This window comes from Felis catus, chromosome B1 (genome assembly GCF_018350175.1).
Source record: "Felis catus isolate Fca126 chromosome B1, F.catus_Fca126_mat1.0, whole genome shotgun sequence".
Taxonomy (NCBI): Eukaryota; Metazoa; Chordata; class Mammalia; order Carnivora; family Felidae; genus Felis; species Felis catus.
In genome coordinates, this window is record NC_058371.1 from 52,283,254 (window position 1) to 52,294,813 (window position 11,560).

Sequence of the window (11,560 nt, forward strand, 5' to 3'; positions counted from 1 at the left end):
ACTTGTCCGATTTCTCTGGCTAGGATCTCCAATATTGTGTTGAAGTGGTAAGCCTCCTTGTCTGTAAGCTAGAGGAAAAGCTTTCAACGTTTCCCTGTTGTATATGGTGTTAGCTGTTGGTTTGTCATTTATGGCCTCTATATCCACTTTGTTGTGAGTTATCATAAATGGATGTCGAATTTAATAAAATGCTTTGTCTGCATCTGTTGGGATGATCATTATTTTTATCCTATTTGTTAATGTGCCGTATTGTGTTGATTGATTTCTGGATATTGAACCATCCTGGCATCACTGGAATAAATCCCACTTGATTGTGGCATAAGATGCTTTTAATGTATTGTTGAATTCAGTTTGCTAAAATTTCATTCAGGATTTTTGCATCTATGTTCATCAGGGTTATTGACCTATAATTTTCTTTTTTGTGTTGTGTTTGGTTTTGGTATCAAGGGTAATGCTGGCCTCATAGAATGAGTTTGGAAGCATTCCTTTCTTTCAAGTTTTTGGAATGGTTTGAGAAAAATAAGTATTAACACTTCTTTAAATGTTTGGTAGAATTTACCTCTGAAGCCATCTGATCCTGAACTTTTGTTTGTTGGGAAGTTTAGGTTTTTAAGTAACAGTGTGTGTAGTTTTGCTGTTACCGTAACCGTCATTTTCCCAGTGAAAGCGATTTTATACATGTATGAGGTCCTACAGGTCTGAGTAAAGTTCTATAATTGAATAAAAAATTTATATTGTGGGGCGCCTGTGTGGCGCAGTCGGTTAAGCGTTTGACTTCAGCTCAGGTCACCATCTCGCGGTCCGTGAGTTCGAGCCCCGCGTCGGGCTCTGGGCTGATGGCTCAGAGCCTGGAGCCTGTTTCCGATTCTGTGTCTCCCTCTCTCTCTGCCCCTCCCCCATTCATGCTCTGTCTCTCTCTGTCCCAAAAATAAAATAAACGTTGAAAAAAAAAAAAACTTAAAAAAAAAATTTATATTGTGAAACTGTAAAGTTTATGGCATTGTAAATTATCAGCTTATTTTCCTGAATATATCAGAAAATGGTATTGTAAAATCATAATTTTATGGGGGGGTTGAAGAATGAATGATTATGTACATAGAAATAGTGATGTTTTAAATAGTGTATTTAGTTATACTCTTTCAGTACGCCAATATTCCTGCTTATTTCAGAGTATAGTAAAATATAGATGTGAACTGTATAAAAAAAAAAAAGAAGAAGAAGAAAAGTAAAGAGAAAAGAATGTATAATGCATGGAATAATGTCAATGTTAATTCACCATGTGTATCTTTTTCCCTTCTGTCTTCCTTTCCTGGAATTCAATAGGTATTTTCCTACGTTGGAACAGATCCTCCAAGTATCTGGATGAAGCGTATGAAGAAATGGTTAACATCATTGAATATAACAAGGAATTACAAGCAAAAGTAAATATCCTTAGGAGGCAGTTGGCAGAACTGGAAACTGAGGACGAGATGCAGGAGAGTCCGTGAAAGATCTCCCTACGACCTATGTAAGGACCTTCCTGGACCTGTATCCACCTCTCTTTCTTTTGGCCCTTCAGTTCACTTTTACACAGTAGCCTTGAACTTAAGGCTTTAGATGTGAGAACCCTCTAAATGTAGTGGATTTCTCAATACTTTATGAATGAAATATACTGTAATTACTCATGTTTCATGTGGCCTGTTAGGCCTCTTTACTTTGGGAGCAGAAAGGAGGTGCTAGTCATTTTATTTTATGTGAAACAGGTGACCTATTTAATGCCACTTCGTTATATGCCATTTATTCTTCTGTGTCTACTTTCCAAACACTGCTCTAGACCGGTCAAGAATATGATTAATCTCTTTAGGAAATATTTGGTAGTTTTAAAAAAGATTAGACTTTTAAACACTCCAAATATAGAAATATTTTTCAAAACTGAAATGGTTGAAAAAACCAAGAATTTTGTGATTAACATGCCATTTCCAATACCTTTGCTCTTCTCTTTAAAATAGCTTTGGATTAACAAAGCTGAATTCATTCTCATTCTGGTTTGTCAAGAAAGGAAAATCTGAATATTTATTCAAGGTAAATTATTTTTGCAAGGGTTATAGGTTTAATCCTCTGATATTTACGTTAAGAAGTAAATTTTAACAGTAGACCGTAAAAGTATGTGCAATATAGAAACAAAGTAGGAATTTGTTACTGATATGGTATTGTTACTGTTGAATTGATTTTTCAGGTTTTTGAGAATACATAATAAAGTGCATATCAAATGCTGGATATCGTATTAAACCATCATTTAGGGTAGATGTTAATTTGTTATAATTAAGTTACAAATACGGTTTCCTGAAACCAGAGATGCACTGCCCTTGTCTGAAATTCTTATTGCACTGGTTTATGTATCTGTGTTTGTTAAGTTTTATTGTGTCTTATTTTTAAGTATTCTGAGAGTTTACTAATACTAAGCTTAAAACTTTCATGTTGGGTTGAGCCTTTTGAACATTTATCTGGATTCTGCTGATTTGTCCATTATATGTTAGGCAAATCTACTTGAAGTGGAGGTGAAAGTTTATGAACATGACAAAGCTATGTTTTAAACTTCAGAAACAGATTGAAATGTTTCAATGTTATGACCGTATGCTATGCTAGTTCATGCCTGCTACTCTTAAAGTCTGTGGTTCAGTTCTTTCTATATATGTTTGTTTTGTGACACTGTTCATTTTAACAAATACTATGAATTCTAGTTTTACATTAAAAGGATAGTTGAAGAATAATGTTTAATACTATTTCCACCCCATCTGTATATAACCATTTCAGTGTAAAGCACACCAAAACTGAACCCTGCTTTAGAGCTGTGTATTAAGCTAAAAATATAATTTTAAAAAATCACCTCTAGCATCATCTATGGCCACATTCAGAAGCCTTAGAAAGTAGCAAAATACTTTCTATCTCCAGTTGCCCAAGCTTCATCTTTTTCTGTTTTCTCAGACTTGTAGCAAAAGGCTTGGAAAACCATGCGTATCAGAACTCTCTTTTGGTATATTTGCCTGCCTTCTCCTCCAAGCCCATATTTATTCTCTTATTTTCTTGGCTATAGTTATGAGTCTCCAGGCATGAAAGCTCTCACAAAAAGGCTAAGGCAAGGAGCAAAGGAAATCATGCTCTCAGTATCTCTGTATTGTACAAAATGTTTATATTAATACTTTAAAAGAGGAAATATCCTGGCTTTTTTATCACCCCTCAAAATTGCTCTCTGCATTTGTTCATGCAGCTGACCTTTTTGTTTTCTCCTATTTTTGTCTCAAGAGTAGATATGAAGGAGCCTTTTTCTTCTCAGCTAACAAATCCATAAGGAAAAACATTTAGAGAGTTTTCTTTTTTAAGTGATTCTTTAGAAGTGACTGCCACTGATGATATTGATTGGCCATAGGGCTTCTGTGGGTGGAAGTTTTTATTAGGCTTGATCATGGAGAAATTGTATGCCATCGATTTATACCTGTCTTCCTGATGAACGTTTTATTTGTGAGCCAGAGTCCAATAATAGAATAGTGTTTCAATTTCTTTTTTTTTTTTTTTTCTTATTGAGACAACAATCTTAAGCTGTTTGGACAAGTTTGCATTTTAGTACTAATTTATAATTAAGGGTTGTAACCTTCAGTTCCATTTATAGGTCATAAAAACAAACTTTGGTATCCATTTTCAAAGGGGACATCTAATAATGCAAATATTAGGATTTTTCCAAACTCAAGAACCATGTCAAAAGTACATTATCAATATAATTTAAAGAGGGGTTTTAGTAATACTATGAAGTTACTCATCCCTTGCATGAGAAGAATATATACAGTGGATATACTCATGAGAAAATACTTACTAAACATTAAGTTTGGAGAATCATCTTTGATAAACGTGGCTTTAAAAACTTTAATGAAGGGGCTCCTGGGTGGCTCACTAGGTAAGTGTCCTACTTTGGCTCAGGTCATGATCTTGTGGTTCACGAGTTCAAGCCCTGCATCAGGCTTTGTGCTGACAGCTCAGAGCCTGGAGCCTGCTGCAGATTCTGTCTCCCTCTCTCTCTGCCACTCCCCTGCTCGCACGCACACTCTCTCTCTCTCTCTCAAAAATAACATAAAAAAAAAAAAAAAAACCTTTAATAAAGAGAGTGGTGGCAGAATTAGCAAACAAATTGCCCCACAGGAGCCAATAATAATCAAGTGAGATATAATCAAGTTTATGTATATTAAGCATACTATAAATGAATGCATAGTAAAGCCTGGCTTACATTTTTGGGATGCAAAGGAAGGTCCTACAAAGAATATTCTAAAAATACAAAAGATTACTAAAGTCCTCTGTCAGCAATACAAGGATCCTTAGATTTTAAATTAACAATTTTTGTAGAAATCAGAAGAACATAGTGGGTTGTTAAGACTTTGAAACTTTTTGGGTGGTAAGACTTTTCAGTAATTAATTGATCAGAATTTTTCATTCTGTTTTTATTAAATGGGAACAAAAGCAGAAATTATAAAATTTAGCAGGATTAAAACACTTATAAATGGATGTTACTTCTAAGAAAAATTAGGCTTTGAAGCAAGAGTTCAAAGTGATTTGGGGGAAAACTTTGGAAGACAACAGATTAGGATCATTTCAGATCTCATATGGGTAATTTAAAAGCTTTTCTTTGAACTCTGAATCCTGATTTAAAGAGGTGATATGTCATTGCTTTTCATTTTAAAGGATGAAATTTAGTCTTTGATTCACTCATTATTTATGTTACACTAAAAAATCAGTGTCATGGAAAAGATCTGACCAGTAGTTATCTCTTAAAGTGAAAAATAGAAGGAACATTTTGCTGCATTTAAAAAAATCTGCTTAAAGATGTAACTCTTGGGACGCCTGGGTGGCTCAGTCCATTAAGTGTCCGACTTTGGCTCAGGTCATGATCTCACGGTTCATGAGTTCATGAGTTTGAGCCCTGCGTCGGGCTGTGTGCTGACAAGCTCGGAGCCTGGAACCTGCTTCAGATTCTGTGTCTCCCTCTCTCTCCACCCCTCCCCTGCTCATGCTTTCTTTCTCAAAAAAAAAAAAAAAAAAAAAAAAAAAAAAGAAAAAGAACAAAAGAAAGATGTAACTCTTGTAGTTAATCTGGTTTGGGGATTAGCTATTTTATTATTATTATTATTTGTTTAATGTTTAGTTTTGAGAGAGAGAGAGAGAGAGAGAGAGAGAGAGAGACTGACTGAGTGTGAGCAGGGGAGGGGCAGAGAGAGAGAGGGAGACACAGAACCTGAAACAGTCTCCAGGCTCTGAGCTGTCAGCACAGAGCCTGACCCGGGGCTCTAACTCGAGATTGGCAAGATCATGACCTGAGCCGAAGTTGGATGCTTAACCAACTGAGCCACCCAGGTGCCCCCAGGATTAGCTATTTTAATTGTCAGGTTTTTAAAAAAAAATTTTTTTTAAACCTAAAAAAATTTTTTAATGTTTATTTAGTTTTGAGAGAGAGACAGAGAGAGAGACAGAGAGAGAGAGACAGAGCATGAGTGGAGAGGGGTAGAGAGAGAGGGGTACATAGAATCAGAAGCAGGCTCCAGGCTCTGAGCTGTCAGCACAGAGCCTGATGCAGGTTTTGAACTCATGAGCATTGAGATCATGACCTGAGCTGAAGTTGGATGCTCAGGTGACTGAGCCACCCAGGTGCCCCTTATTGTCAGTCTTAACCAGGTCATCCATCAGGTTACTTATTACCAGACCCCAACCTGAGGCAAAATTTTGGTATTTACCCATATCCAGATTTAATGAGTGAAAACTAAGAGGGTGTTATGAGCACCCTTATCAGAAGTTATTTCCTGGACAAAAAAAATCGGCAAATTTTAGAATAGTAGATCCCCTGTTCTGGCAGCTTTGAAATTTACCAGAGGATGAAGTCATTCAGTACATCTGGTACAGGTTTATGCTATACCTCAAGATAACATAGATAATTTATTTATTCTTTGACATGGGTTAGATCTTTTCCCCTCTCTGGAGCTGATATGCTAACTTATTACCAGATAGTATTTTTATGTAATTCACCATCTTAAAAAACATTTAAAGACTGATTTCTCCATTAATATTTATTCTCAGATGACACAAAATGCTAATTTTCTTACAGTATCAGTTTTCTGATTTTTTTTTTCTTGAATAAAACTACCGTTACTCAGTCTTTATGATCTAGTGTCCACCACATCTTCTTCTTTGAAACCAATGGCTAGGAAGAGACCCTATGAAACTGTAGGATGAGGTTTTAGAAAGTTTGAACTTAACTAAATTCCCCTTTAAGAAAGTACCATTTTTGAACTACATTGTAGAACTATAGTTTGTATAGTGAAAGATAGTGGGGCTCACTGTAGACACTACATTGTCGTGAAAAATAATTCCTGGAGCTTACGGACTTCTAGAACCATTTTGTCTAGCCATCTATGAGTATACAGATGATCTGTGTTGGTAATTTGTAATAAAAGCAAGTTGTGCCACACTGCCTGTGTCTTTCTGCCCAGGACATTTGTCATTTGTTTCACTTTTAAAGTGCACATATCTTTGGAGACGTGGATTGTTCTACACGAATACACCCTGAGTTCTGTTGCTTCGAATCCTTATAGATCTATCACCATCTACACTAAAAATGTTGTACTTGCACAATTTAATTACATTAAAAAAAAGAATATGTATTTCTTCAATAGCCAGGTATTTGGATTGTATTCTTGATATATTTGAATGTGACTCTTGGATTTAAGTGCACTATGATTCATGTCTTACACAATAAAATTGCACTGTATGGCAAATATGTCTATAATGTATGCTTTGCTAAAACCTCTGAGTGCTGTAATGTACAGGTTTCTATTATGTGAACCATGTCTATATATAGTCTTAGGGAAAAAATATAAACTTTTTAAAGTCTCTGTAACATTTTAATATTGTTTGTAATGTTCCCTATGTAGTAAGTTCACTTATGTCCTAAAACTGGAATCATCCATCGTGAGTTGGCCGCTTTGTCAAGCTTGGTTTACTTAATCATGAAACAGTCTTGTTGAACATGGTACCGTTATCTTAGTATGTAAGATTTGTGCGGTGTGCTCTCTGCCTCAGAGGACTGTTGCACAGATGCTAGTTTAAATGTCTATAGACAATGGTAATAAAATTTGAATATATTCAAATGCTGGTAAATTAAACCTATAGGCTGACTTTAATTTTTTTCCAAATATTCGTGAAGGTTTTGGCAGTGTCTCAGTTAAAACTGCTATGTCTAGACCTTATATTTTGAAAAAATTCAGATCCACAGAAACAGTTGCAAAACAGTACAATGATCTCCCATATATTGTTCACCTAAATTGAATAATTAACAATTTTCACATTTAACTTGGCACTCCTAATTATGTGAGTGTGTATGTTATTACTATTATTTTGCTGAAATATTTGAGGGTAAGCTGTAGACATCATGACCTTTCTACATAAATGTTTCAGAGGTGTCTCAAGATTTAGGTGTATGTCTTATTCTATTTACCTAATTTGTATTGACATGAATAAATCAGTAAAGAAAAAGAGAAATCTCTCTGTTAGAATAGATTGCCAACTAGGAGATATAGGAAGAATGACAAAATTAGAAAGTCACTATCTTGCAGGCATCGCGGTAATAATTGATCTAGGTGGTCATCATCTGTGGGTGCTAAAATTGGCAGGTGAGTTTGTGAGGAAAAGCATATAGTCCCAAAGTGTCTTTCCATAAAACACTTACTAGTTAGAAAGGGGGAAAATAATATGTGGAGAACCTGAAATCCTTGTGGACTCTTTGCTGGGAATGTCAAATGGTACAGCCACTATGGAAAACAGTATTAGCAGTTCCTCAAAAAACTAAAAACAGAATTACCATATACAGCTACCCCACTTCTGGGTATATACCCAAAAGAATCTAAAATAAGAGATATGTGGACACCTATATTCATCGTAGTGATATTCACAATAGCCAAGTAACCCAAATACCTATATCTATCAGTGGATAAACAGATAAAGAAAATATGATATATACATATAATGTAATATTCAGTGTTTAAAAAGGAGTTTCTGTCACATGCTACATCATGGATGGAACTTGTTTTTATTACATTTTTATTATATTTCATTTAGAAATAAGCCAGTCATAAAAAGACAAATGTAAGATTTCAATTATATAAGGTATCTACAGCAGTCAAATTTGTAGAAACAGAAAGGAGAATGGTGGTTGCCATAGGCTGGATGGAAGGGGAAATAAGGAGTTACCGTTCAATGGTATAGAGTTTCAGTTTTGCGAAATAAAAAAATTCAGTATTGTTAAGTATATTCATGTTGTAGAAATTCACAATTTGGATATACTTAATACTGAACTGTACACTTAAAAATGGTTAATATGGTAAATTTTATGTTATTTTAAAAATGTATAATGAAATAACATGACTTTAATATACCTACTTTCCAGTTTACAAATATTTTTAAACTATTGCAATGTTCGGAATAAAATCACTGAAAATGCATATACAGTGATATTAACAAATTGATGGAATAGGCAGATCTAACCTTGTATCCTCACACAGAAACGTCCAAAAACAAGTTCAGATCCAAGCTTGTCAGAACTCTGGAAAAGAGTCAAAGGTTTGTAGCAACAAAGCAAATGCTGAATAAATTAAAAGATGACTTGAAAACTCGGGAAAATTTGTAGCATTTTACATGCCACTGTCCCACCCCATCTCCAGCACAGTGGCAGTCTTGAAATAGGGCCAGCCTATGTTAACCATCGTGGACCCTGGTATCCGGTTCTGAAGAGAGCAGAGTACACTTGAGTCAAAAATACACTTAAGTCTGCTGTAACCTGTCTAGAGGATACCTGAAGGGCTAACAACGTGTTCATCTCTCTTTTACCTAACTCAGAACTCAGGCTGAAAGGCAGTGGGGCTTTGATCCAAAATACTGTAAGGAGAACTAACAACCAGCAAACACCTGGGGCAAAATATAGTCAAGATATGTAACAGTCAAGATACTTAAGGCCTGATAGGAAAAGCTGGGGAAGATTCTTTGGGAAATCAAGACATTCAAAAGAACTTGTATACATATCTAAACGAAGATGCATGTTGAGAAAAGTATTAAGATGCTAAGTTTTCACTTACAAGTGATCCCTAGGGTCAGTGCAAGACTAGTGTTGGAGGAGGGCCACAACACAGAACAGATATGCAAAGACTGGAAGAGGGATTTTTTTTTGGTTTGTTTTCAGTTGTTTTTTTAAGCTCTTAGCATTCCAAGAAATCTCTGCCAAAACATTAAGCTACCAGGAGCTGAAGGAACAGAGACCTCAGTGGCCACACATGACAAGGAATACAGTTCTTGCAAAAATAGTTTGGGAAAGTAACAAAACAAATAGACTATTACAACCTTAAATAATAATAAAACAAAAAGCCCCTAGCAAACTCTGGGGAAGGGTAAGAATCTAATTTCCAGTGACCACATTATAACATTTAATTTTTAACAATAACAGTAAAAAAAAATCTCAAGGCATGCAAAAAAATAAAACCTAAAAAAAAAAATGGAAAGTATGACCCATTCAAAGTAACAAGTTTTACAAAATTTAACAAAATAGTCTCCCTGAAAAATTCTAGACATTGGAGTAACTAGAAAAAGATATTAAAATCACTGTCCTAAATAGGCTTAAAGAGCTAAAGGAAAACATGGACAAAGAACTGAAGGAAATCCAGAAAATGTATGAACATAATGCAAATACCAATAAAAAGATAGAAATTATAAAAAGGAACCAAACAAATTCTTGAGCTGAAAAGTACAAGTGAAATGAAAAATTCACTAGCAGGAGTCAACAAATTATTTGCTCAGGCAGAAGAAAGAATCAGCTAACTTAAAGATTGGTGAATTGAAATGATTAAGGAGCAGGAAGAAAAAGAATGAAGAAAGTGGACAGGCCTATGACACTGATGGGACACCATCAAATGGACCAACATGGGAATAAAACAAAGAAAAGTTAAAGGAGTAGAAAGATTATTTGAAGAATTAAGGGATAAAAACTTTCAAATTTGAAAAAGAGACATGAATTTAAAAATCCAAGAACCTCAATGACTTCCAAGTAGCATAAACTCAGAGACCCACAGTGAAACACATTATAATCGAACTACTAAAAGTCACAGAAAAAATTTAAAAGCAGTAAGAGAATCAACACATACAAGGGATCTTCAATGATATTATCAATTTGATCTTTCATTAGAATCCATGGAGGCCAGAAGACAGGTAGATGATACACTTAAAATACTAAAAGAAAAAATCTCGTCAACTAGGAATTCTATATACAGAAAAATGTCCTCAAAAATAATGGAGAAATTAAGATATTCCCAGATTAACAAAAGCTCAGGGAGCTTGTTACCACTAGACCTAGTCTACAAAAACTACTAATGGAAGTCATTCAAGGTGAGGTGAAACAACACTAGTTGATAACGAAACCCATAAGAAGAAATAAATATCTCCAGCACATGTAAAATAATGGACAAATATAAAAACCAATCTTACTGTAATTTTGGTTTGTATCTCTACTTTAATTTTCTACAGAATTTGAAAGACAAAGACATAAAAAAATAATTATAAATCTATGTTATTCAGCACACAATGTATAATGATGTAATTTGTGATAACAACAAAGAGTGAGAGACAGAACTACATAAGAGCAGAGTTTTTGTAAGCTCTTACAGTTAAGTTGATGTCAATTCAAATTAGAGTGTTATAACTTTAGGTTGCTATATATGAGGCTCATAGTAACCACAAAAACAATATCTACAGAGGAGGAAATGAGAAGAAAATCTAAAGTCACTACAAACAATAAACAAAAGATAGCAATGATGGAGGAAATGAGGTACAAAAAAGCTATAAAATGTACAGAAAACAAATAGCAAAATGCAGAAGTAAATTTCTTTTTTATCATTAATTATTTTAAATGTAAATAGATTAAAAATTACAATAAAAGGAAGGTAATAGAAGGATAAATTTGAAAAACACCATGATCCCCTGGGTATGCAAGTTTGGTTCAGCATTCAAAAATTAATTCATCACATCACAGAAAAACAATAAAAATCACATGATCCTATTAATGGATTCAGAAAAAGTATTTGACCAAAAGCAATTCCAATTCATTATAAAAACTGAAAGCAAACTAAAAATAGAGGAAGTTCTTCCTCAGCTTTATAAAGAACATCTACAAAAAGCCTACAGCAAATGTCATACTTATTGGTAAAAAACAGACAAAAAAACCCAGAAACTTCCCCACTAACATCAGGAACAAAGCAAAAGTGTCCCCTCTCACCACTGCTTTTCAACATTATATTGGAAGTCCTAGCTAACTCAATAAGACAGGAAATGAAATTAAAGGTATACATATAAAAAAGGAAAATATAAAACTGTTTTTGCAGCTGACATAATAATCTATGTAGAAAATCAGGAAGCATTGACAAAAAAATGGAGCTTATAAGTGATTATAGCAAGGTTGCAGGATACAAGGTTAATATACAAAAGTCAATAATTTTCCTATATACCA

At 34.4% G+C, this 11,560-nt stretch overlaps 1 protein-coding gene across 2 annotated transcripts in view; it reads left to right on the top strand.

Moving 5' to 3' along the window:
* Positions 1-4,195, top strand: part of MTMR9 (myotubularin related protein 9) — a 56,872-nt gene extending 52,677 nt beyond the window's left edge. For both annotated transcript variants that reach the window (XM_019828675.3, XM_011281563.4), the window contains one exon: positions 1,324-4,195. In XM_019828675.3, coding sequence (XP_019684234.1) covers positions 1,324-1,366 — 43 coding nt within the window. In that variant the 3' untranslated portion in view covers positions 1,367-4,195. The remainder of the gene's footprint in view (positions 1-1,323) is intronic.
* Positions 4,196-11,560: the final 7,365 nt, after the last annotated feature.